Source organism: Salvelinus namaycush, chromosome 23 (genome assembly GCF_016432855.1).
Source record: "Salvelinus namaycush isolate Seneca chromosome 23, SaNama_1.0, whole genome shotgun sequence".
In the NCBI taxonomy this organism is placed as follows: domain Eukaryota; kingdom Metazoa; phylum Chordata; class Actinopteri; order Salmoniformes; family Salmonidae; genus Salvelinus; species Salvelinus namaycush.
In genome coordinates this window covers 20,502,289-20,529,819 of record NC_052329.1, presented here as the reverse complement: position 1 = coordinate 20,529,819, position 27,531 = coordinate 20,502,289, and the positions used below count along the sequence as shown (strand labels likewise).

Sequence of the window (27,531 nt, the reverse complement as noted above, 5' to 3'; positions counted from 1 at the left end):
ATGTATTTGTTTACTCTGTGTTGGACTAAGATATGAATTATTCATCCACTTTGGTAGTAGAGACTGCAGAATAGAATGCGGCACAGGAAACATCAAAACACTGTACAGCAAGGAAGTTGCCAGGGATTTGAACTGTCATGTACAAGCACAAAACACAATGTACTGCTCTCACCCAATCAGCTCGTTTTCCTCTCGTCTAACTTTCAAACAGAAACTCTACATATAAAATATGCTCGAATTGATTTCAAGGATAATATTTGACATTGCACTTGTGATGACATTGACAGAATACCGCATTGGAGACGGATGTGTACTCCAATTCTGATGTATATATCTCATATACAGTAGTTTGCATTTGAAAGACAACATTCTTAATAACATGCATGTAATCAATTAATAGATAATAATGATCAGCTATATTCTGTAGTTTGAGTCTGTCTATTTTTTTCTGTTTTACCTACCTGGTAAAATAATGGTAATATGAATAGATAGACTAAACCATGCCAATGCTCTCCTCTCCCAAGTCCTGAGGGATGACTTCCGCCAGGCCCCCAGTGATGTGGTGGTGGCAGCCGGTGAGCCAGCGGTCCTGGAGTGTGTTCCCCCCCGCGGTCACCCTGAGCCCACCGTCTCCTGGAAGAGGAACAACGCCCGCGTCAGCAACAAGGATGACCGCATCTCTGTGAGTCTCGCCTATATGACCCCTGAACTAGAACCCCTTTGTTACAGCATCAAGCTCATTAGAGTTTACATACACAAGTTCCAACCCAAAGCTCACTGAGTCAGTGCAGTTCAATCCCAAGTCAACCCAAACTGTTTCAAAGGCCATTAATATAATGAATGATGCATGCTGATGATGGTGGAATCATTAATGATACATGTTGATGATGGTGGAATCATTAATGATACTGTCTATGCATTTGTAGTGCTGATGTCAGATGATGGAGGTACTGGCTCTCCGCTGAAAAGCCCAAAGGCTAATACATGACGTGATATGATGACCTGTCATCACTGTCTTGTTTTTCAGATGCTTGGGGGCAAGCTGATGATCTCCCACACCAGGAAGAGTGATGCTGGCATGTATGTGTGTGTGGGCACCAATGTGGTGGGAGAGAGGGACAGTGATCCTGCTGAGTTGGTGGTGTATGGTGAGTCTCGTGTGTGTGTGTGTGTGTGTGCACGTGTCTTCGTGTGTAACTCTGGGTCTCTCTTTGCAGAGCGTCCTGTGCTGATGCGGAGGCCGGTGAACCAGGTGGTGATGGAGGAAGAGACCATTGACTTCCTGTGTGAGGTACATGGAGACCCCGCTCCCACGGTACGCTGGCGCCGAGAGCAGGCAGATCTCCCCCGCGGGAGGTGAGGACACATTGACAGACAGGTCTACTCACTAATAGAAAAATAAACTGATTGAATTGCATCTAAAGAGAGACAAAACACTCAGCGATACATTGATTTATGGAGTCCTGAAGGTACAGAATGAGGGAAGTCCATTCACCAGGGGTGCACAGATAGGGTTCTACCTGTGTAGAGCTCATGTCCCTTTGCCCTTCCAGTCTCCAAAGTGCCCTTTTGGGTGGTGATTTAATTTCCTTCAAAATTAATTTGTTTAATATTGTTGTTCTGTACCCACTGCCTGCACGTAGTTGTGATGTCATCAAGTTCGCTAATCCCATAACCCACTCCATCTGTTGGTAGCGCCTGTTGATCTGCCCTGTACGGAGCTCACACATGCCCAGTATCCAAACATGCATGGCTTGAGAGATGCGGTCACTACTAGAGTGTGTGTAGCTAGCTACCTAGTTTAAATATCAACAGTACTGTCAGAGTAGCATAACATTTCATTTAACACCTGCTTTAGCCTACATCATCAATAATATTCACTCTGGTTGGCTGATACACACAGCAGAGAGAGGCAGAAAGACATAGAGAGGAGACGCTGCATCAACGACCCTCCAACCCAAACTCACCCGTTTTTCAGTCAGAGTTGCACATGTGTCAGGGCAGCAGCAATACAGGCAAGCTAACCACCATATACTAAAATATCCACACAAGCCACTAGTCAGCCAGCCATATATCATGAGTTAGAAGATTATGAATATTATATTATGTAGTTATTATTTCATACAAGCATTGAAAATAAATCGTAATCAGTCAAATAAATCTCACTAGCTAACTAGCAGATGTACATCAATCATCAATTTGAATGATCAGTTGATAGCCCACCCTCTTTTTTGATGTCAGTCATGTGTTTAGGAGGCACTGTAGCTAGCTTGCTTACAATTTGTGATGAGTGAATGTGTTGCAGAAATAAATAGGGGGATGCTTTTTTAAGTGTGTGTGTGATACATTGATTGATGGAGTGCTGGAAGTACAGACAGACTGACGGAATTAGGGAAGCCCATTCACCAGGGATGCATATGCGATTAAAGTATGTGACCTAGAAAGCACAGCTACAGTAATTAATCATTAATTCATGCCATCCCTTCCCTCAGCCAATACAAATTCATGAATGGGAGGCCAGTGAGGATTCATTAGTTAACATGTACAGTACCAGTCAAAAGTTTGGACACGCCTACTCATTCAAGGGTTTTTCTTTATTTTTACTATTTTCTACATTGTAGAATAATCATGAAGACATCAAAACTATGAAATAACACATATGGAATCATGTAGTAACCCAAAAATATATTTTAGATTCTTCAAAGTAGCCACCATTTGCCTTGAGGACAGCTTTGCACACTCTTTGCATTCTCTCAACCAGCTTCACCTGGTTGATCTGGGTCTTCCTTTCCTGTTTTGCCTTGAGGACAGCTTTGCACACTCTTTGCATTCTCTCAACCAGCTTCACCTGGTACCTCTGGGTCTTCCTTTCCTGTGGTGGTCCTCATGAGAGCCAGTTTCATCATTGCGCTTGATGGTTTTTGCGACTGCACTTAAATAAACTTTCAAATTTCTTAATTTTCCACATTGACTGACCTTCATTTCTTAAAGTAATGATCGACTTTCCATTCTCTTGCCATATTATGGACTTGGTCTTTTACCAAATACCACCCCTACTTTGTCACAACACAACTGATTGGCTCAAACGCATTAAGAAGGAAAGACATTTCTCAAATAAACGTTTAACAAGGCACACCTGTTAACTGAAATGCATTCCAGGTGACTACTAAAGCTGGTTGAGAGAATGGCAAGAGTATGCAAAGGGTTGCAGCTTTGAAGAATCTCAAATCTCAAATATATTTTTATATGTTTAACACTTTTTTTGGTTACTACATGATTTCATGTGTTATTTCATAGTTTTGATGTCTTCACTAATATTCTATAATGTAGAAAATAGTAAAAATAAAGAAAAACCCTTGAATGAGTAGGTGTGTCCAAACTCTTGACTGGTAATGTTCTTCCTGTGACTGCAACTTGACAGTTGGAAGATCATCCGGGTGCAAAATATTTAAATATTATCATGATTATACTGTAACTACGGGGAGTGAGGAGGTGACTCACTCTGCCCATTCTGATTGGCTGTTTGACTCGAACACGGTTGACTTGTGCATATTTCTCTGCAGATGTATTAAGTTATAGGGTTTTTATCTTTTTTTTGATCGACAGTTTCAGATTACTTCATACAGTTACATTTTGATGGATCAGAGGGTCCGGTACATTCAAGATCACTTTTACATAGTTCAAAGGCAGTGGTTGTCACACCTGGGCCATGTCCAAAATCTGTCTTGCTTACTACTTACTAAAACTACATACTGTGAACTAATCATAGTACATACTATTTAGAACGTACTGTTTAGTAAAGACAAATGCGGTAAGCAATTATTATTATCAACATACTGGGCTCACCTATCCTAAAAATGCCTCATCTAATGAACAATTGCGTTGATTCCCGCCATTTGTTCATTTGGGTACAGCGCGTCCCATTATCTCATTATCAGCTGTTGTCAAACACACGTGAGTCTGGAATGACGATTCTCGTGTGCAGTGAAAAGTGTGCAGTGAATTCTACTAGATGAAAACTCAAAATTAGTAGAACATCCTGGCATTTAAAGCTTACTCGTATTCTCGAAATTTCAAATACAATCAAACTTTCTATTTTCGCATACCTAAAATGCCTACTATTTAGAATGCAAGTATGGGTATTTTGACACAGCCCTGGTCTTTCTGTCTGGTTTACTTTAGGAAAAGACTTTGACTCTGTTTCAATCTCTCCCAGGTTTAGTTCATGAAAATATTTCAGAACTCTGTCTGACTTTCCTTCTCTCAATGGTTTACTTGATGCAAATACTTTTGACTCTCTGTGTGTCTCTGTCCCAGGTTTGAGATCCTCAGTGACAACAGCCTGCGTCTGACCGGGGTGAGAGAGGAGGACGAGGGAACTTATACCTGTATGTCTGAGAACAGTGTGGGCAAGACCGAGGCATCAGCCATGCTACAGGTCCATGGTAAGAAACAAATATTCACTCACTCACACACACACTGATATACGTTCTCGAAGGCACACTCATGCATGCAGTACAGTAGTCACACACTTACAGTGGCTTGCGAAAGTATTCACCCCCTTGGCATTTTTTCTATTTTGTTGCCTTACAACCTGGAATTAAAATGGATTTTGGGGGGGTTTGTATCATTTGATTTACACAAGATGTCTACCACTTTGAAGATGCGAAATATTTTTATTGTGAAATAAGACAACAACAAAAAAACTTGAGCGTGCATAACTATTGCACGCTCTAGCCACTGGGATTTTTTCCCATTCTTCAATGCAAAACTGCTCCAGCTCCTTCAAGTTGGATAGGTTCCGCTGGTGTACAGCAATCTTTAAGTCATACCACAGATTCTCAATTGGATTGAGATCTGGGCTTTGACTAGGTCATTCCAAAACATGTAAATGTTTCCCCTTTAACCACTTGAGTGTTGCTTTAGCAGTATGCTTAGGGTCATTGTCCTGCTGAAAGGTGAACCTCCATCCCACTCTCAAATCTCTGGAAGACTGAAACGGGTTTCCCCTCAAGAATTTCCCTGTATTTAGCGCCACCCATCATTCCTTCAATTCTGACCAGTTTCCCAGTCCCTGCCGATGGGAAAACATCCCCACAGCATGATGCTGCCACCACCATGCTTCACGCTTCATGTTCTCGGGGTGAAGAGAGGTGTTGGGTTTGCACCAGACATAGCATTTTCCTGTGATGGCCAAAAAGCTCAATTTTAGTCTCATCTGACCAGAGTACCTTCTTCCATACATTTGGGGAGTCTCCCACATGCCTTTTGGCGAACACCAAACGTGTTTGCTTATTTTTTTTCTTTAAGTAATGTTTTTTTCTGGCCACTCTTTCGTAAAGCCCAGCTCTGTGGAGTGTACGGCTTAAAGTGGTCCTATGGATAGATATTCCAATCTCCTCTGTGGAGCTTTGTAGCTCCTTCAGGGTTATCTTTGGTCTCTTTGTTGCCTCTCTGATCAATGCCCTCCTTGCCTGGTCTGTGAGTTTTGGTGGGCGGCCCTCTCTTGGGAGGTTTTTTGTGGTGCCATATTCTTTCTATTTTTTAATAATGGATTTAATGGTGCTCCGTGGGATGTTCAAAGTTTCTGATATTTTTTTTATAACCCAACCCTGATCTGTACTTCTCCACAACTTTGTCCCTGATCTGTTTGGAGAGCTCCTTGGTCTTCATGGTGCCGCTTGGTGGTGCCCCTTGCTTAATGGTGTTTCAGACTCTGGGGCCTTTCAGAACAGGTGTGTGTGTGTGTGTGTGTGTGTGTGTGTGTGTGTGTGTGTGTGTGTGTGTGTGTGTGTGTGTGTGTGTGTGTGTGTGTGTGTGTGTGTGTGTGTGTGTGTGTGTGTGTGTGTGTGTGTGTGTGTGTGTGTGTGTGTGTATGTATATACTGAGATCATGTGACACTTAGATTGCACACAGGTGAACTTTATTTAACTAATTATGTGACTAAGGTAATTGGTTGCACCAGATCTTATTTAGGGGCTTCATAGCAAAGAGGGTGAATACATATGCACGCACCACTTTTCCGTTTTTTTATTTTTAAATGTAGAATTTTTTGAAACAAGTAATTTTTTTCACTTCACCAATTTTGACTATTTTGTGTATGTCCATTACATTAAATCCAAATAAAAAATCTATTTAAATTACAGGTTGTAATGCAACAAAATAGGAAAAATGCCAAGGGGGGTGAATACCTTTGTAAGGCACTGTATGTCCACTTCATTTGACAGTGGTCATGCGGAGTTGTCAGAACTCTTCCCATCCATCTGGATGTGTTGGAATATCAATGTATCTGTGCTGTGCTCTCTTCTCTTCAACTCCACTGAAAGAAGCTTATGCTAAACCGTATGGATTACTCCCTCTGACAGCTGTTTGGGAGATGGTGTGCCAGAGAGCAGGACCACTATTAATAAGACGTGCAGTGTTTGGTGTGTGTGTGTGTGTGTTGGCTGAGTGGGCAGCGGGGTTGACTTCATCCTCCATTTGCTTTTGTCAGTCCTGATGAAATCTTATCCAGTTTCATTTTACCCCCCCCCCCACATGATGTTTCTCACTGTACCTCCATCCATGTCGGCCCATTCTGTAATTCACCATTCTGACTTTGTAGATTTTCTTTCAAATGTATTTTTAAAGCTAGGGTGGCGGGGTTGTGATATTTAATGCATGCAGTATCATCAGCACCTAATGGTATAAAAGAGCCTGTAACATGACTTACTACTGGCCCGTTGCAGCACTCAAGCAGTGCAGTAAGTAAGCCTGTGCTCTGACACAGTGACTTAATGTGTACCAGATTAAGGATTGCTATCAAACACACACATCTGCTGTTTTTACTCTTATTAAAGAAGTGTGTTGATATATGAGGACATAAAGTTCACACATTCATTGACATACTGTTATGTTTGTTACCATAGAAACCCATGATTTCTAAATGGGTAATTATTCCAATGAAAATACCACTATTCATTTGATGTTTTTTTTTTTTTACATTGTAAAAAACAAATCTAAATATCAAAAGGTAGAGGCAGTTCTGTTACATGTCCACTCTGATGACTATTTGAAGTGAACATAAACCACATGACTGTTTAGTAACATAGTTTCTCTGCACGGTTCCCTGTTACATCCCCCTGCTGGCTGGTGTTAGTGTAGTGAAGTCAGTCGCTCTCTGGCTGTGTGTGTGTGTGTGTGCTCCATCTCTGACGTGGGAAGATCTGCTGTCTTCTCCCTCAGTGAGAAAATCAAGACACGACACAGATGACTCTGTTCCCTTGGATTTAGCCTGATCGTGTGTGTGTGTGTGTGTGTGTGTGTGAGAGAGAAGACAGGGAAAAGCCTGCTGAGAAGATTAAACAGCAGGAGAGCTCAGAGTCTATGGAAGGGAAGTCAGTGCTGTCGTTGTTCAGTCAATGTCTATAGGAAGACGATGTGATGGGATCAGAAGCAAGCTGTGGCCACAACACACAACTTGACCGCCAGTTCATTTTCACTGATATCACTCCAAAGTAAACCCACAAATACCATCACAATAGTTTGATTGGAATTAGATGATGGCTCATCTCAGTATAAAAGATAAGCATCAAAGTTATCACTGGATAATGTGAAAATGAGAGGGCAGATTAATCAGAAAGGGAAACCATGAGGGTTAAATGTGACAGCAGTCAAATCATGGAGTAAAAGGGTAGTGTTAAATGTTTAATCAATACTGTTCTGGCATTCCTGAGTAGGTATTGATTATGCAGGGGAGGCGGGATGAAATGGGGAATTTCAATGCTAAAGCCGAAAACCTGAATCTCCTAAACGAGTGTTTCTCCTCTCCAGTGCCCCCACAGATCGCCATTAACCCCCGGGACCAGATCTCGGCTCAGGGGCGCAGTGTCACCTTCCGCTGTGGCACCAGAGGAAACCCCTCACCTGCCATCTTCTGGAAGAAAGAAGGAAGCCAGGTAACAGTGTCACTTCCTGACAGAGAGAGACCAATAAAGACTACCCCCTAAAAAATAAAAGACTAATACCTTGTAAAGAGGTTAAAAGAATTAAAGACAATTCCAACTGTACACACTACAACATGTGTAGTTGTAGATAAATGGCACTTTTAAACTGATCAACAAAGTAGTGATGTTTTATGTCACATGTACATTTTAGTCATTTAGCAGACACTCTTATCCAGAGCGACTTGGCAAACTAGTCCGCTCATCACAGGCCACCCAATCAGCTGTGTACTAGAAACATCTACCGACAACTTTCCCTCTCCTCAGTACACCAAGTAGATATTCAACTTCCTATGCCACTGAATCAATATGGAGTGAACTATTTATATTGCAGTCAGTACCTTTTTCCAGAATGATCTTTGCCTTTTTCACTTTTCACAAATGTACTTTGTTTTTAAGTGGATACATTTTTTTTTTAAACCTTTTTCCTGTACTGTTCCCCCGTGGGAAACGAAGCCACAACCTTGGCATTGCAAGCGCCATGCTCTACCAACTGAGCCACACGGGACCAGTAGGATTTTGTGGTGTTTTAGCCTTATTTGTGCTCAACAGTCCGTTATTTTGATCAGCAGCAGATAAATAGTTTTCTCACCATGTTTGTTAGGTGGTGACTCATTTGATTTCTCTCAGCTTGAAAACAAACCCGGGAATCGTTAGATTTAACAGCGCTTTCTCACTTATTTTCATGATTGCCCGGGCTCTTGAAGAGACGTTGGCCGAGGTGAAATGAGGGAGGGAGCTCATTTGCATTTGGCTGTGAAATGCAAATACTGATACGTGTTGGAAAGAGTGACGGGGAATGCTTTGGCGAGGAAGTCGCTGTAGCCTGCAGACCGATGAAGGAGGAAGGGTAGAGGGGGGACTCGGATGAGCTACATCAGGTGGGAGAAGAAAAATAGGCACAGAAACAGGCACAGAAACACTACGTTTAACGCCTTCTGTCATTATAACTTAATAGAAATACATTCTGATAACAGCGGGAGAACAATAAAGATGTAAGTAAGTGTTTCACAGTAAGGTCTACACCTATTGTATTCAGCGCATGTGACAAATGCAATTAGATTTTATTTGACTAGATGGTTGTGGTAGAGGAGTTAACCCTCAGGTCCATGCAGGGGAAGTTGGCCTGAGCCTCTGAATAAGTTTCATTGTGTTCCAGTCTGTGATAGTTGTGGTGCCTGGTCGGTCCCCCTGCTTGTGAAGCGGTTTGCTGTACTTTTGGGGTTATCTTGTGGGTTTATAACCCTGGTCCACTCTATGAGAGTCTACAAGAGTCTATGCCTCTTACAGGAATTAGATGGATGGAAGGATGTCCCTTCCCCCTATTCATGCCCATCTCCCTCTCATCACTCTGGCCGTGTGTAAAGCGTCTGTCACCTCACATCAAGCCAACAGACCAAAACAAAAGTCCCAAGTCATCTCCTGCTATTCTGTATAATGCATGCATAAAGTACATCTCTGATTCATCACTAGCTAAGATGAAAGTGTTTCTTTCTCGCTCTCTCTCTCTCTCTCTCTGTGTGTGTGTGTGTGTGTGTGTGTGTGTGTGTGTGTGTGTGTGTGTGTGTGTGTGTGTGTGTGTGTGTGTGTGTAGATGCTGCTGTTTCCTGGCCAGCACTTCTCCCAGTCCGGCCGCTACTCTGTGTCCATGAGTGGAGAGCTGTCCATCACCGACGTGCACCCAGAGGATTCTGGGTATTATATCTGCCAGGCCATCAGTTTAGCAGGAAGTGTCCTGACCAAAGCCCTGCTGGAGGTGGAAGGGGGTGAGTTTGAGGGATTGGGGGGGTTACTTTGGGACGAGGAAGGAATATGGTACTGGGAGGGGGGAGCCCAGTACAAATACATTGATATTATAACATGCATGTATGGATTGGCAGATAGGCTCTGACAGCTCTACATAACCACTGTCAAATAGTGGACATTACAGCGTGTGTGACAGGACACACTGACATTAATGTCCTGTCGGTTATTCCCTCTCCCCCATAGGTCCTTCACACCGTGTTCCACCAATAATCCGCCAAGGCCCAGCCAATCAGACGTTGGCTCTAGGGTCCGTTGCCCAGTTTCACTGTCATGCGATTGGTGGACCCTCACTAAGGATCGGGTGGGAAAAGGACGGGAAGAAGATTGTGGAGGACGACCCCCGCATGAACCTGATGGAGAACGGGACACTGCAGATCACTAATGTTGAGGTACTTGTATGATGTCATGGAATAAAAATATGTCTGGGATCGGATTTGTCTTTTGATCCTCATGAATAAATGAGTATTGCGCGGCTGGACAGATGCCATCCATCATCTATACATTTTTACTTTCCCCAATGCCAGAGGGCAACCAATCAACGTTTTTATGTACTCCTCCATTACAAATACCTCTCTGCATTTCAAAGAAATTCTAGGTGAAACTGAATTTCAAACAGACCTCTCCGGTGTGATTACGTGCCTATGCAGTGTGTAATGTTAATGAAGGGACTTGTTTGTAAATGTGTTCTGCTTTGATGAAAGACCAGTCAGTGGCCCTTTTGTGCTGTGGCCTCACTGGAGGTGGGCGTGCGGAGCGGGGAGTGCAGGATCGTTTGTTATAATTGACTGTGGCCACGCATGATTAACGATCTCAAAGCCTTTAATTACATCTCTGGCACAACTCTCTCTCTCTCTCTCTGTGTCATCACTGTGTCATGCTCAGCATTTGTGCTCAGCAAACTTGGAGAATTAACACAAAGTCCAATGCATCAATGAGGCGGGGGAAATATGCCATGCCACTGCGCTCAATGGAACAGAAGAGATGCATTAGCTTGGCATCACGAGGGAGGGAGAGGACCAGTTCTAGAGGGAGAAAGAGAGACTAAAAATATTTAGCCTAGCGATGCCCCTCCTAGTCTTCAATATTTCAGCAGTGGTTAAACTCACACAGAGTTCATCTGTCCACATGCTACCAGTTCATTTGACCAGAGGTCAAATCTAACATGAATTTATGTTGGTTACAGTAGACTGGCACTCCGCCAGCCCAGTGTTGGTAGCACCATTAGGCCAGTGAAGCATGTATACAGTACTGTGGAAAAGGAGAGCAGGTAGACCAGGGGTGTCAAACTCATTCCATGGAGGACCTAGTGTCTGCTGGTTTTATTTTTTTCCTTTCAATTAAGCTCTAGACAACAAGGTGCGGGGAGTTCCTTACTAATAATTGAGCTTAGTTCATGAATCAAGTACATGGAAGGAGCGATAACCCGCAGTCACTCAGACCTCTGTGGAATGAGTTTGACACCTGTGAGCTAGACCATGTAGACTACTGTTCACTCAGGACTCCTAGTGCTGCTGTGGCTGAGTGATGTCTGCTTTGTGGCAAAGTGGCATGTCATAAAAGCTTTTACCTTTTAAACTTCTAAAAGTGAGTCTCAGGCAGCAAAGCAGTGAACAAAAAAGCTATTAAATAGTAAAAAGAGGAGATCCACTGGGATTGGCTCCACTTGGATTAGCAAACACAGTATCTAAAGCACCATGGTTCCAATGTTTTGGGTCCCCTCTCCTCGTGTAAGGGAGCTAAAATGCACATCTGTTGCTAGGATACGGATTCGGGAATGTACACGTGTGTGGTGTCCAGCGCCACGGGCGAGTCAAGCTGGAGTGGGACACTCACCATGAGAGGTAAACACACACACACACAATTCTCTCAGCGCCTCACAAAACCAAAAACCACTGGTTTCAAATTATACATTACATTATACGGAAACCTACTTTTCTGCTTTAGCTACAGTATTCACCACTACTGTGTGTGAATATCAACAGACTCGTACTATATCCCGGTACACGACCACACACCACTATATCCCGGTACCATTATCACACCCCACCACTGTGTCTCATGTTATCTCATGCCGGATCCCTGTTCGTGTCCCAGAGGATGGAGCCCCTGGGTCATCAGTTCCCCGGGTGTCAGAGTCCATCCAGCTGCCAGGGCCGCCCCAGAAGCCTGTGGTGACGGAGGTGACCAGGGGCACAGTCACCCTCACCTGGCAGCCCAACCCCCACGAGGGTGGGGCCGCTGTGACCTCCTACATCATCGAGGCCTTTAGGTACTGTATGACATGCAAGGACTGGGTACCAGAGCCATATATTTGCAAACTGCATTGCCCAACCTCTCTTAATACATGGCTCTGCAGGGCACCATATAAATAGAGGATTTCTATTTCAATGCTTTCTAAGTCTGTTGCTATATCAGTTGTGTTCTTGATGTGTATTGTATTCACATACAGAGAATGTCCATTTGGTTTAACTAAGCCATTCATACATGTGCTACAGGGTCAGGAAATAACGACATGAAGGGAAACCGAGCCGTGGCAGATTTAATAAAAGCATAAAGCGTTCTGGAGCAGAGAATCATAGAATCAGTTGCATAAAGGGGAAAAAAGCAGCATTTTCCCCATGGTCCTGAACGGCACTGACCTGGGGCTATGGAAGGGCAGACCAGCCAGAGAGCTCTCATCACAGGCAGAGAGGTCAGAGGCTCAGGACAGGCAGAGCCAGACACAGACAGGCCAACAGGCTGCCTGTTGATTGGCACTGAGACTGACAGCACAGTTTGAGAGGAGACATTCCCATGGGTAGCTGTTAGCTGCTTTCCTAAAACTTCATCTAACAGAGCACAGTCTTTAAATAGAGCTAGCTGCTGGATGGAAACATATCCTATTATTCCTCCGCTAACCCTCCTAGGACTAGCGAACAGGGCTTAATGGAAGAAGAGTGGAGAGGGGGGGGGATGCTTGAAGGGGGTTGGAGTACTGTAGAGGGCAGATTGCCATGCAGATCTTCTATGACACCTAGTTAAGGAGCAGGTCAGAGTTCGGAAGAGTTTGTTCGTTTTGGACTTCGGTAAGGTTTTTTTTGTCTGTTTGAACACAAACTAAAATTAATGACAGATTTCTTGCGTAGATTTCTTATCGTAGATTAATTCGGACTATTTTGAGGAAGTGTATACTGGCTACGGTGTCTCAAAATTGTCAAACAGTACCTGTCACTTTTTTGTTGTTTTTCAAGTTCTTTTAAGGGAGTATGTTAGCCCACTCGTTCGGCTAGCCGAGTCCTCATATCAGGATAAGGACAAGGCCAGACAATCCTACCAGAATTCAACCTGTAATTGATAAATGTTATTTTCCAGCCAATCTGTTGGCAGTGTGTGGCAGATGGTAGCTGACCGCGTGAAACAGGAGAAGCACACGGTCATTGGCCTGTACCCAAACACTGTCTACCTGTTCATCGTCCGAGCGGTCAACTCCTACGGTCTGAGTGACCCCAGCCCCATCTCTGAACCCATCAGGACACAGGGTCAGTATGGGCACAGAACAGCATATAATGTGCATAATCACTCAATCACTTGAACTGTTTCGTAGTAAAGTGTTATGTGATGTTCGGCTGTTTTGAGTGCAGTGTGGTATGTCAGGCTCTTCTGAGTGCAGTTCTCTCTGTGTTGTTGTAGATGGGAGTCCTACAGAGCAGGGGGTGGACCACAGACAGGTGCAGAGAGAACTAGGGGAGGTGTCTGTCTACCTACAGAAGCCTGTGGTCCTATCACCCACCAGTGCCCAGGTCTCCTGGACTGTGAGTAAAACTGAGTATTCTAATCTGGAGAAACAATATGCTACTTTATACTGTGCTACATACTTTACAATATCTCGGAGTAGATCAATACCCACCTCTATATCCCTCCTCCTGTATTTTTTCATTGGCCAGGTGGCGCGTCAGTCTCAGTATGTGCAGGGCTACAGGCTGCTGTACCGCTCCACTGGCAGCGTCTGGTTGGTCCAGGATGTGAAGGCGGGGCCTGAGCTTAGCACTGTCCTATCAGACCTGCGCACGGACACAGAGTATGAGGTGAAGGTCCTTCCCTACTTCAACGAGCTGCAGGGACTGGACAGCCCCCTGGTGCTGCTACGCACCCCTGAGGAAGGTAAGACACGCAGCGGGATGCAGGAGCGTCCCTCTCTGAAGTAGTGTACAATGCCTACAGACGTCTTTATTGTCGCTGCAAGGGCAGTAAGAATCCATTTTCCTTTGAATTTAGTAACGTTTTTTTTTTTGCTTCTAAAATGACTCTAATCAATGCTGTTATATGCTTCTCTAGTACACCACAGCACATGCGTATAGGAAAATCAATTTTATTGACCAAAGACTCTTTTTGATCCTCTGGGTCTTGTTAACTAACAGTTTTCCATATTCACATCCTTCCAGTGTTGAGTGCTCCCCCGCAGGCTGTGTCAGTGGTCCAGCTCAGCAACAGCTCCAGCATCCGTGTTTCCTGGGAGCCTCCCTCTGACGTTCAGAGTGGTACAGTCCTGGAGTACAAGGTGAGATTACAGCATGGAGACTGTTGAAGCTGTACCTGGTTGGAGGAAAGTGCTACTCTAGACTACTGTCTGATGTTAATATAGTGAAAAGTGGGCAGTTAATTAGTCACTACAGCTGTTCGTGGGAAAGAAAAATGTAATATTTGTTTGAATCCGCATGTGCTGATTTTAAGCAGTCGGTTTTATCCTTGTTGCCAAAACATGCTGTGCAGAACAGAAATGCTGTGCTAGTGGTTTTAATTAAACGTTGCAAATTGCTCCCTGATTAGTATCTGTTAACAGCAACACTTCTGTAGAATACAAAAACACAATTGAACAAATTTTGTCCTCAGATTTAAATCACTTGTCCTCATCTTGTCGATTGGATCGCCTCTAAGTTTTGATTTGCAGTCCCCCAAAAAATGTTCTCAGACTTTTCTGGAAAGGCTTTTAAAGCCTATCGTATCCCCATGTTGAGCTGGCTTACAGCAACAAAATATCTCTGCTTATGGTTCAGTTGTCCTCTTGGCAACATGATCGACTTGATGCTTCTAGTGTTTTTAAATGTTGTAGGTCATTTCTGTCCCTCCACCACTTAATATCACGCTTGTTTCTCTGTCTGTCAGGTCTGGTGCCTGGGAAGTGACTCTGAGATGAAGACAGAGAGCCATATCAACAGGACAGTGGATGGAGCAGTATTGTCCATCCTACTGACTGGGCTGCTACCAGACCTCCAGTACAATGTGATGGTGGCTGCAGTCACCATCTTGGGAGTTGGTGAACACAGCCCACCTATAGACCTGGTCCTCAGTGAGTCAGCTTTACCACTAGAATAGACCCTTCCTTAGATGCAACATTAATAGCCTGTCAACTTGGTCCTCAGTCGGTAATGGGAGATGACTAAAGAGGTTTCTGAATTGTTTGTTACTGGTATACTGTATTTCAACACTTCTTGCTAAAAAAACAATGGGGTTAGTTAGTTGTCTGTTTATACAGGAAGCCATATTGGAAATTAATTTGCCAGACCGATAACCTGAACTCTCTATCATTCAGCCCTGTCACTGGACATGCCTTCAGACCGTCTGCAGAAAGACAGCAGCCTCAGTCTATCAGAGCAGATCACGGGAGTGGTCAGCCAACCAGCGTTCATCGCTGGGTTGGGTGTGGCTCCGTGGCTGGCGCTCATGGGCTTCAGTGGTTGGCTGTACTGTCGCCACCGCAGGAGGAAGGAGCTGGGACACTACACCACATCATTCGCCTACACACCTGCAGGTATACTGTAACATCCTCAACCCGACACTGTATTCACATAGCATACAAACAATACCATTAGCATTACAATACTCATCTGTTCCAATCCTGTCACCATCACATTTGCCAAGTCTGAGTGTCTTAAATGTGACTTGTTGTAATCTGTGGATTCTGAATCCTAGTGTTGCTGTGATACACTAAAAGGCGTATCTAGGTCAGACTCAGAAGCATGGCCTTAATGAAATGACAACAAAAAAACGGCATGCCTGAATCACAAGTGGGACACACTGTTTTGTGCCCTTGAGTATACGGCATATTATGTGAATTTGTTTGGCAAACAGCCCTAGATGAAAGCCACTGCATAATAAAGAGAGATTTTAATTGCAGCCATTGCTTTTGTTGTTTTTTCCTGCAGTTGGATTCGCTCACAGTGAAGGATCTGGTCTCAGCAATGGAAGGTAGAGATCTTGGTTTAACTCAGAGAATCAATGTAAACATGAGTGGACTCGTTTTTTTTATTACAAACAGCACAGACTTACAGTAATATCTGACCTTTAGTTTTCTCCATCTGTCTACAGTAGACCAGGGATGCTGGGCTCCAACATGGGGAACGTTGCCCAGAATGGAAAAGACTCAGTCAACTGTTGCTCTGGCAAACTGGACTCTACAGACAGATACTACAATGGTGAGAGCCGACAGTCACGTCTTGCGACTTGGGATGGGATAAAATGCAGTAGTTTGAATAGAAGCAAAATGAATAGTATGAATAGTAATACGCTGCCTTTACTGCTCAAATGATAGAACCTATTTGAGCTTTTGTGATTGACCAGGAAATTGCAGAGGGAAGATCAAGTGGTTCATTCAATGAAATGCGTTTGACTTTTTAAATGTTTTAATGACTTTCTATTTCTCTCTGCAGTTGCCATCTCCAATTACCTGAGCCAGTCTGAGAAATACAGCTCAGTGTCCACTGACAGTCCCATCTACAGCACCATCAATACAGCTGCTGCTGAGGACTTGCAGGGTTTAGCCTACTACAACACATACTCCAACACCCCCTGCACCCGGGGCTCCAACACCCCCTGCACCCGGGGCTCCAACACCCCCTGCACCCGGGGCTCCAACACCCCCTGCACCCGGGGCTCCAACACCCCCTGCACCCAGGGCCCTGACTCCTATGCCAGTACCCCCGTCCTCTCCAACTCGGGCCTCTTCGGTCTGGTGCAAGACCTGGACCAGTGGACCATCCAGTCTGGACAGTCTGTAGAGTACGCCAAGATGCAGTACGCCAGGACAAGCAATGGTACAGGCATCTATTACACTTCTCATGTACTATAGTTAAGGGCTCATGGAATGTTAAGTGGTGAGGATATACAGTACCAGTCAAAAGTTTGGATACCTACTCCAGGGTCTTTCTTTATTTTTACTGTTTCTACATTGTAGAGTAATAGTGAAGACATCAAAACTATGAAATAATACATGTGGAATGATGTAGTAACCAAACAAGTGTTAAACAAATCCAAATATTTGAGTCTTCAAAGTAGCCACCCTTTGCCTTGATGACAGCTTTGCACACTCTTGGCATTCTATCAACCAGCTTCACCTGGAATACTTTTCCAACAGTCTTGAAGGAGTTCCCACATATACTGAGCACTTGTTGGCTTCTTTTTCTTCACTCTGTGGCCCCAACTCATCCCAAACCATCTCAATTGTACTGGGCTCCCAAGTGGCACAGCGGTCTAAGGCACTGCATCTCAGTGCTAGAGGTGTCACTGCAGACACCCTGGTTCGATTCCAGGCTTTATCACAACCGGCCTTGCCATAGAAACCCAATGGAAAACAGATTGACCTAAAAAAAATTAAAAAATCCCTAGGTGGATTGTGCTCAGGGATTCGCCTGCCAAATCAGTTCTGTTATATTTAAAGACTTTATTCAAACAGTTTTATAAACTTTAGTGTTTTCTATCCAAATCTACCAATTATATGCATATCCTAGCTTCTGGGCCTGAGTAGCAGGCAGTTTACTTTGGGCACACTTGTCATCCGGACGTGAAAATAGCGCCCCCAAGCCATAAGAAGTTTTAACAAGAAATTTGTGGAGTGGTTGAAAAATTAGTTTTAATGACTCCAACATAAGTGTATGTAAACTTCCGACTTCAACATATATATATATATATATATATATATATATATATATATATATATATATATATATATATATATATATACAGTGGGGAGAACAAGTATTTGATACACTCCCGATTTTGCAGGTCTTCCTACTTACAAAGCATGTAGAGGTCTGTAATTTTTATCATAGGTACACTTCAACTGTGAGAGACGGAATGTAAAACAAAAATCCAGAAAATCACATTGTATGATTTTTAAGTAATTAATTTGCATTTTATTGCATGACATAAGTATTTGATCACCTACCAACCAGTAAGAATTCCGGCTCTCACAGACCTGTTAGTTTTTCTTTAAGAAGCCCTCCTGTTCTCCACTCATTACCTGTATTAACTGCACCTGTTTGAACTCGTTACCTGTATAAAAGACACCTGTCCACACACTCAATCAAACAGACTCCAACCTCTCCACAATGGCCAAGACCAGAGAGCTGTGTAAGGACATCAGGGATAAAATTGTAGACCTGCACAAGGCTGGGATGGGCTACAGGACAATCGACAAGCAGCTTGGTGAGAAGGCAACAACTGTTGGCGCAATTATTAGAAAATGGAAGAAGTTCAAGATGACGGTCAATCACCCTCGGTCTGGGGCTCCATGCAAGATTTTACCTCGTGGGGCATCAATGATCATGAGGAAGGTGAGGGATCAGCCCAGAACTACACGGCAGGACCTGGTCAATGACCTGAAGAGAGCTGGGACCACAGTCTCAAAGAAAACCATTAGTAACATACTACGCCGTCATGGATTAAAATCCTGCAGCACACACAAGGTCCCCCTGCTCAAGCCAGCGCATGTCCAGGCCCGTCTGAAGTTTGCCAATGACCATCGGGATGATCCAGAGGAGGAATGGGAGAAGGTCATGTGGTCTGATGAGACAAAAATAGAGCTTTTTGGTCTAAACTCCACTCGCCGTGTTGGGAGGAAGAAGAAGGATGAGTACAACCCCAAGAACACCATCCCAACCGTAAAGCATGGATGTGGAAACATCATTCTTTGGGGATGCTTTTCTGCAAAGGGGACAGGATGACTGCACCGTATTGAGGGGAGGATGGATGGGGCCATGTATCGCGAGATCTTGGGCAACAACCTCCTTCCCTCAGTAAGAGCATTGAAGATGGGTCGTGGCTTGGTCTTCCAGCAACGACCCGAAACACACAGCCAGGGCAACTAAGGAGTGGCTCCGTAAGAAGCATCTCAAGGTCCTGGAGTGGCCTAGCCAGTCTCCAGACCTGAACCCAATAGAAAATCTTTGGAGGGAGCTGAAAGTCCGTATTGCCCAGCGACAGCCCTGAATATGAAGGATCTGGAGAAGGTCTGTATGGAGGAGTGGGCCAAAATCCCTGCTGCAGTGTGTGCAAACCTGGTCAAGAACTACAGGAAACGTATGATCTCTGTAATTGCAAACAAAGGTTTCTGTACCAAATATTAAGTTCTGCTTTTCTGATGTATCAAATACTTATGTCATGCAATAAAATGCAAATTAATTACTTAAAAATCATACAATGTGATTTTCTGGATTTTTGTTTTAGATTCCGTCTCTCACAGTTGAAGTGTACCTATGATAAAAAAGTACAGACCTCTACATGCTTTGTAAGTAGGAAAACCTGCAAAATCGGCAGTGTATCAAATACTTGTTCTCCCCACTGTATATAAATAAATTGACCAATGTTCTCTTCAGCTTGATTTAACTAAGTGTGTGGGTTGTCTGCTTTCTCTGTACTGTAGCCAAGCTGGTGAAGCAGAGGTCAGTGTGTCCTCCATTTAAGCCTACACCACTCAACTGGGAGGACGTTCTGTCTCTACCACTGCCTGCTAATAAAGGATGTGGTTACACCAACAGAGATCAGGATGATGGGAGGAACAGGTAACACCCAGCGCTACGTCCTCTGTAGACACCCTCCCATGGGATAGCTTGTTAGCATTTCCCTCCCGGTGTTCAGGAGGGAAATGGCAGTACAGGGAAAGAGAACTAGTAGTGCTGAAGTTGCTACATATTGCACCCTTTCTCCATAACTCATTGTGATTTTTCCTGATGTGTCCTTTTTATCTATTCTCTGACACCCTCATATGAGGGCTGTGTTTAGATTGAATGTTTGTCTTGCACTCTATTTGCCCTGATAGTTTACCTGAACTACATAGCAAGAGTTCATGACGTTAGGGCCGGAACCTGACCTCCAGTTCAATCCAGATTATAAACTCTAGTGAAGTTTACTACGGTTAAAGTTGGAGTTAAAAACATTCTTGTCTGGAGGCTCAGGAGAGACTCTTAGTGTGGCTGCATCAGGGGGAGTGTACAGTTTCCTCTAACAGATTGTGACAGATGAGATTGTGGCCATAACTGGGGGGACCTAGCTGGTCTGACTTAGTTGTCTTTTTTTGTAATGACATTAGCCATCATCTGACAGTGTTGATTAGCCCTTTCCTTTTTCAATAACATGTTCTCTGTTAAATCTGCTCTGATGTCCGCTGACGTTGTCACGGCAACATAAATAATTTGAAGTCTTCTGTTTTGTAACCCATTGCTGCTGGTTCCTCTTTTCAAATGTAACACTGTCAACTACTGTTACAGTCTCTGGATATGGCTGTTAATGTGCCTCGAAGAGTTTTCTTGATGATGTACAAGTATTGTGAAAGATAGACCCCTTAGATTTATACTGGGGTCTTACTGACAGTGTTTTTCACTCAATGTGTCAGGTCCTCTTAGTTGTTAAACCAGGGTTCTTTTCTCGCTTTCCCCCATGTACTAATCATGTTTCCTCCCGCTCCCAGTAACTCTGATGAGGACAGGTGTCCCCCGCTGCCAGCAAGGACTCACCTGATGGATGGCTCCAGGCAGGTTTTACCCAGCCTGCCCTCCTTCAGTAGAGAGAAGCTGGCCCAGGACACCACCTCCAGCCTACAGTCCACAGCCACGCTTCCCCCCTCCCCCCAAGAGGAGACACCCCCCCCCAACCCCAACGACAGCCCCCGGCTGCAGCACTTTGACCTGCGGGGCCACTACGAGCCCGGTTCCCAGGTCTCCCATTCCAACCCCAACCTGTTTGCCAATATAGACGTCAGCGGGCCATACCACACCAGCCAATGGGGAGACCCCTTCACAGGGGAGAGCTTTACTTCAGAGAGGAGTGGCAGAGGAGGTTAGTTGTACACACCTGTCCCCCTGTCTTTACACGCCTTTTCCTCTGTTATAGTTCTAGGATAATTATTAATATAGGATAATCTGTTATATAGGATAATCATTTATATGTGTAGCTAGCCTCTTGAAAATGACCAGCCTGGTCACAGAACTGTATGTGCTTTAGCCACGTTCTTTGTCATTTGTTGCCATGCCATACATACAGTCCGTGTTTGGCATGACAACGAAAGGACAAGAGGAGTTGGCTAAAGCACAGACAGATCTGCTACCAGGCTAATCCATAACTGCATAATTATCCTGAATTTTTCAATGTTATTATGTTACTTAACACAAAGTATTTGTACATGAAAATCAAATCAGATCTATTATGAGATGGCTCTGTATCTTTTATTCCCTCTGAATGTCTTCTTGATGATGACGACATCACTGTTATGTTCTGTCAGGACAATCTCCTCCTTTCCCGGCTGACTCCTCATACGCTACGCAGGGACACAGAACCAGAAGCAAGAAGAAAGCCCTCAGGGAGGGCCAGCACCGACGAGAGCTGCATGACCAAGCAGGTAAGACATATTGGCAGCTACATTTGTTATCTTCTCTTTGTAGAAGGTTTTATACAAGGCACCACACATAGCTTTTGTAATAACAAGTTACACCATCTTATTATTTCCAAGAACTTAGAAATGGCTCTCACTGGCTCTAACTTCGTGGTGTGTTGCTAGCACATGCACATAAGTAACATGCCTGCTTTGGTATTCAAGCCACATCCTTACAGCACATTTACATTTTGGTCACACATCAAAGTGGAACTGACAGCGTTTTAACTACTTTCCAGATATCAAACAAACAAACAAACAAACAATCTTAATATCAGTATTAAATATCTAATTCCCAGTTTATGCTACAAGACAACTTAATAAGATGTTTTAAAAATAAGTTATAATTGCCTCAACATTCCATGACGTACACTAAGGCATTGTTGGCAGAATAGATTGATGCCGTTCAATGCATTATTAATATAATTCACCAATACGTTTCTTGGTAGTCAAAAAAATATTGCTATCCGGTTGTAAATCACAGTTGGCCTGGTACATTGTTTGCTGCCTCCATTTGAGATGCACTGTTTCAGTTTCCATTGGCTCAATATTTTGGACAAAAATGGTTTAATGTAACTAAGGCTGGATATGACAATACAATCAAACTAGCAAGGGCAATGATCACTAGTCAGTCATAACGTGGCTAATAGGCTAGCGTATCTATTTATGTAGCAAGGTAAAAACTCGGATCCTAATGTTAGTTAAATCGCTAGCTAGCTGCTAGGAGGATGTCATGTCATTGGAGGAGTGACTGACTTTTTCTCCTCATATTGTTTTTTGGTGGCTATACACAGCTAACGTAAACTCACTCACTTTTGTACATCGCCTTGGTCCGTACAATTGACCTTATTTTAGCGCCCCAAAAACGTAATACTTCCAGATCAACTGTAATGTCAATACCATTGTAAAGCACAATTTCTCCCCTTTCCAACAGAATCAATTACATGACCCCCACGCTGCCCGTTTCTGCATAATTCAACAATGCAATAAGCTCCGTCTGGTCTTTAAAAAAATGGCGGGTGGGGAAGCAAAACTAATGCGTGATATTGAGAAGGAGAGATGTTGTGTGGGAAAATTGCTTTTTTTCACTCGATCTGTCCAACTTATCACCTTATCGCCTCTGAAATGTAAATAAAACACTATAAAGAGTTTATATAATGTGTCATTACATACCTATTTGAAGGTTTATGTCGAATTTGAATCGGGTTTTTAGGACGGTGCAAAAGTGATCTTAGAAGTAAACAGCGGCTTTGAGAATCATGATCACATGCAATGATGACGCAAAAAATGACTAGGTATCCCCCCTTACCCCGTTACTGTCCATTTCTTGTTTTTAAACGATGAGAGAAGTGCTACACCTGGTGGAGAGAGGTTGTAAGACAGAAATAGTTGCTTTATGCAGGCTGTACGTTACGACATGACACGTCACGATGTAACGGAAGGTCCGTTTTTTTCAACTTTTCTCCAATACTATAGATCCATTACCATGTCAATCAACGCTTGAATAGAAACGTAGTTCACACCCCTGATTTTGAAGTCAACACAGTCGCTACAGTCCCATTAGTTTTCTTTGTAGCCTCGTATGAATGTTGCGGTTGCGCACATTTGTACGGAATGGGGTGAGTTTACGTTAGAGATGCAGGTGTAATTTGCAAATTCACTCTAGCTATCTACTCCAATTTCAGAGCACTCTCTTCTGAATGTGCCAGAGCACAGAATAACTGATGAATTTTTGAACGCGCAACATCCACTGAATATGACTTGTTAGTAAATGTAGGCAAAGAAAGTAATAGTTAGTCACGAACACTTTAGATAACAACATGTAAACAGCCTAACCAGCTCTGCTAGGGCGAGTAAAATGGTCAGAGTAAGGTGTTCTCTCATTTGTGTCAGGAAGTAGCAAGCTAGCTAACTTTAACCAGGCTACAATTACCCATCGTTTATCAGTGCAATTTTGACGACTAGCTATTTGAAAAAGTTGGTGTTTATCTAATGTTCCTTCGTTAGATGTTAGCTCATCTTTCTCTGGCTAGCATTAGTTGTTGATCTTTTTGTTGTTGATGTGCATAACTGAAGGAGAGAGAGCCTACCTTTTCATGGTGGTTTAATCAATAGGACTGTAAAGTTCCCAAATGTAAGAGGACTCCCAAGTGGTATTGACATATTTGCAGAAATCCATTCAGGGGTATTTTGTGGCTTTTGGCGAATGCGTTCTAATGATCTAAAGTCGCGCAGTTGCAACTGCCTGTAAACACACAGTCCAGTTCAAAGTGAATGATGGCACAGGCCTATACTGTAGCTCTGATTGGCTATGGTGTACCAGTCTAAGTAGACTCTGGTCCTGGACGAGACAGATTTATTTATTTACTGCAGTGTCTATTAATTGTCCAAACGCATGGCCGCTTTCCCACTCAAAGTGAATGATGCTATAGAATTTTGACAAATACCTTAGAATGTTTGGGAATTACAAATACTAAGAATTTATGAAAACATGAAAATTACCATATCTAAGTGTTCACTTGTCAGAAAAAAATAAAAAATGTCATAGATTTTATGCTAAAATGCTGTCAGTTCCACTTCAAAGTCCTGTACTATACATTTAGACAGCAGTGCTTTAAAGAGGTAACCTGTGGTCGAGTGAAGGCAGTGTTTTTTTCATGAGCTGTCAATCAGTCTGTGCAGACCTGCCCCCTCCGCCGGCCCCACCCCCCGCAGCAGATGACCCCATGCAGCTCCTGGTTGATGTGCTGGGCTGTAGCCGGACGCCGTCGGCGGAGAACTCGCCGGCCCTACAGAGGAGAGGAGACTACTCCTCACCCCAGAAGAGAGGGCCTGCCATGAGGGGCTCACAAGGTATGCATCAAACCATCTAATTAATGCAAATACACGTACAGTAATATAAAAGCGGCAAGCACAGACTCATATTGTGATTGAGGTCTAGTAATGCTCCGTCTACATTAATATGCATACAAATCCTCAGTGGACTTAGAATAGTGCATCGGTTTAAGCACACATCGAGCAACAATCCCCTCTACCCAGGTGGCCAGAGATGGTGGGGGGTCTAGTCTGGTCCAGCACTTAGAATCTGACCCATATAATTCCAGCTGTACTTTTGAGTGATTGCGGTATTGCATATTGTCATCTGCAGATGAGGGGGTAATCCCGTACTGCCCATCCAGCTTTCTGCCCCGGGGTCAGATGTCCTGCTACGGTTCCCTTGGTGGAGGGGCCTCCTCGCGGGCTTCAACTGGACAGAGAGGGCCTGGAGTTGCCCAGAGGAGGGACGAGGTGAGTCTAGTGTGAAGGACAGCAGGACTACCTGGTCTGGTTCAGTAGAGACATGTTAGTCCTATAGTTGTTATCAGTGTTGGTTGTTGTCCTCCTAGTCTATTACTATAGTGGGTAAATGTAAGGCAAGGATTTGGTGATAATCCAAAACAATTTTGGATCTTAATCAGTGTTGATTGGTGTGGCACAGAGAGCCAAGAGACCCACTGGCCAAAGACCCACCTGGCTCTTTGCTGCTTTAATCTCTATACTAATCTGGTCCAGTTTATCCAACATATTGGTAATATTAATGCCAAATCAAGACTAGTGTTTTCATCTATAGTATGTTGCATAGGATAGATTATGGACATGTCAAATTAATGTTTTGACAATGGCATAGATGTAAGCAAATATGGGAGGTCAGTAGATTTATAAGAGCTCAACCATAAATGGAATACTCACATTTGTGTGTCTAAGCCTTGGCTAAATTAGTGTCAGGATTAGTTTTTGGCACCAGCCACATTGCTGATTTGAGTTTAATGTTTGTTTACTTTCAGTACCTCATATAGCTGGAAGCAGATTATGTGATGTGAAGTTCTCCGCCATGTTTTTTTTTAAAGCTTGTTTTGCTGCTTCCATCTTTGCTGAACTCCAGCCTGTTGCCATGGTATCAAAGAGGAGCTGAAGACAAAAGTGAAAGCATGTAGGCTTGCCACCTGCCTTTTCGATATTGGTTCATATTTGTGTTTTTTATCGTTTGATAATTTGTATGTGATTTTATGTCCTGCCTCGATGTATATAGACATCTTAGCAACTTTTTTAAACAGGATCTTGGATAAAGATAATATATTGTATTTTGAAAAAAAGGAAAGAAAGTCTTAATTACTGTAGATATTATACAACAGATGTTTGAATGTACTTTGTTGTTTACCCTGAAACCCTGGTGATGTTTGTGTGATGAAAGGATATGAGGCAGAAACTCTGTTAACAAGACCATCTGAGAGTGTGTGTTTACAGTTTTTCTCTCTCGCTGTCATTGTGGCGTAAACCTCCTGCTTCTTCTAAACAGACATATCGATCTTATCAACACCAGATGAAATAGCCTTGTCCTTTCAGTTTGTGATGCTGAAAATGTGTGAACCTATACCCTTGTTGAACACCAATTGTTATGTTCTGTCATCAGTTGAATGATTTGTTAAAAAAATACCAATAAAACATTTGTTACTCTAAAGACATGTTTCACTAGACTGTTTCCTGGAATCGATCAAGTGTAGGTAATCAATCCTATTGTACATGCCTGCTGTATTGATTCACGTTTATGAGAATGTGCCCTTTTTCCTGGGTTCTTTGTATTGTGCCGCTGTGCACTGACTTTGATATAATAGTTAACTGCTAAACCCAGACAGATTTCAGATTGTGTTTTCTACCAGACAGTAGAAAGTAGTTAATAGTAAGGTGGTGAGGAGGACAACCCACCACAAAACTACAGTAGCGAGAACTGTGACAGTCAGGGATATGCTACAGTTAAAAGGTAGCCAGAGGAGGGAGAGGTTTTTATTTAGTGTGGAACATTGGGAAGTATATGTGAGGTGTGTTAAATCAACTGGCTGGCTGGGAGTGTTGTGGATGAGGTTGGGAGAGAGAGGAGCATGTGAGCTGTTCCACCTGTGAGATACTCTTCCCAGGTTTCTAAAAGCTCCTCTCTGTACAATATTAACCTCCTTTGTTCTGTGCTCTCTAGTGACTGGTACACTGGTATCAATAATATTATTGTTATCTTTCAATATTGGGCAGTATATATACTGCCCAATGTTCCAAGTCATTCTGAAAACCTCTGCTTGAGATACTGTTATGTAAGAACATTTAGGGTTTTTGAGAACACAGGTGCCAGGGAGCAGAAATATATGAATATTGTTTTATATTGGGTAAAAATAGCACGAGAAGAACCATGCCTTAAAGTCAGTAGAATGTCACTGGACTTCAAAGGGACATTCTTTCTGGACACAGTTACTTAGTGTGGATGATGGGTTCTGGGACTGTTTGAAATTAGGGAGTGGGCAAGACGGTGTATGATAAGCATTTTTTTTTTTTACTTAACTAGGCAAGTCAGTTAAGAACAAATTCTTATTTACAATGACAGCCTACCCCTGATGATGCTGGGCCAATTGTGCACCTCCCTATGGGACTCCCAATCACAGCCAGATGTGATACAGCCTGGATTTGAACCAGGGACTGTAGTGACACCTCGTGCATTGAGATGCAGTGCCTTAGACCACTGCACCACTCAGGAGCCCAAAATACTCATCTCTCTCCCAAATGTCCACAGGGACCCACAAAGATTGGGGATAATCCATCAGAATTTAGAGCAAAGCGATTAAGCAGTGGGGGCATTGTTTAAAAAAATATTTTTTGCATGTTTGTTTTATGGATTAGGGTATTTTTATGAATCACAATCCCTCAGTGCTCCTCTCCCAGCAAGGCTCAGACTACTGAAAGGCCATTTCACATACAGTATGTCTCTGTATAGAATGTTTTTCAATCTATAGTTTTTTTCCCATTAGTATAGGAACAGAAATAGACAAACATCCACTGGGTCAATTTCACTTCAATTACAGTCAATTCAGAAGGTAGACTAAAATTCTAATTATCTTCAATGCTTTTCAATGAGAAATCATTTAAAATTATTTTTTTATTGACTGGAATTGAAATTGAATTGGCCCCAACCCTGATCAGTTGTATATGATGGGGTTAGAGATATGAGAACTGATCTGCTGAGTAAAGATTAATATAAAAAAG

The 27,531-nt window shown here is 43.2% G+C and overlaps 1 protein-coding gene across 3 annotated transcripts in view; it reads left to right on the top strand.

Moving 5' to 3' along the window:
- Nucleotides 1–25,960, top strand: part of LOC120018167 (roundabout homolog 2-like) — a 67,933-nt gene extending 41,973 nt beyond the window's left edge. The window contains exons 3-26 of one of the 3 annotated variants that reach the window (XM_038961213.1): nt 525–682; nt 1,028–1,148; nt 1,218–1,356; nt 4,318–4,445; nt 7,813–7,937; nt 9,577–9,748; nt 9,972–10,177; nt 11,548–11,629; nt 11,883–12,057; nt 13,140–13,306; nt 13,458–13,579; nt 13,712–13,928; nt 14,210–14,325; nt 14,931–15,114; nt 15,358–15,576; nt 15,971–16,013; nt 16,134–16,240; nt 16,475–16,858; nt 19,465–19,603; nt 20,509–20,876; nt 21,319–21,435; nt 24,142–24,321; nt 24,617–24,756; nt 25,356–25,960. In XM_038961213.1, coding sequence (XP_038817141.1) covers nt 525–682; nt 1,028–1,148; nt 1,218–1,356; nt 4,318–4,445; nt 7,813–7,937; nt 9,577–9,748; nt 9,972–10,177; nt 11,548–11,629; nt 11,883–12,057; nt 13,140–13,306; nt 13,458–13,579; nt 13,712–13,928; nt 14,210–14,325; nt 14,931–15,114; nt 15,358–15,576; nt 15,971–16,013; nt 16,134–16,240; nt 16,475–16,858; nt 19,465–19,603; nt 20,509–20,876; nt 21,319–21,435; nt 24,142–24,321; nt 24,617–24,756; nt 25,356–25,442 — 3,896 coding nt within the window. In that variant the 3' untranslated portion in view covers nt 25,443–25,960. Of the gene's footprint in view, nt 1–524; nt 683–1,027; nt 1,357–4,317; nt 4,446–7,812; nt 7,938–9,576; nt 9,749–9,971; nt 10,178–11,547; nt 11,630–11,882; nt 12,058–13,139; nt 13,307–13,457; nt 13,580–13,711; nt 13,929–14,209; nt 14,326–14,930; nt 15,115–15,357; nt 15,577–15,970; nt 16,014–16,133; nt 16,241–16,474; nt 16,859–19,464; nt 19,604–20,508; nt 20,877–21,318; nt 21,436–24,141; nt 24,322–24,616; nt 24,757–25,292 lie in introns of all 3 variants that reach the window. The other 2 variants (XM_038961212.1, XM_038961214.1) reach the window with 2 other exon arrangements.
- The last annotated feature ends 1,571 nt before the right edge of the window (nt 25,961–27,531 follow it).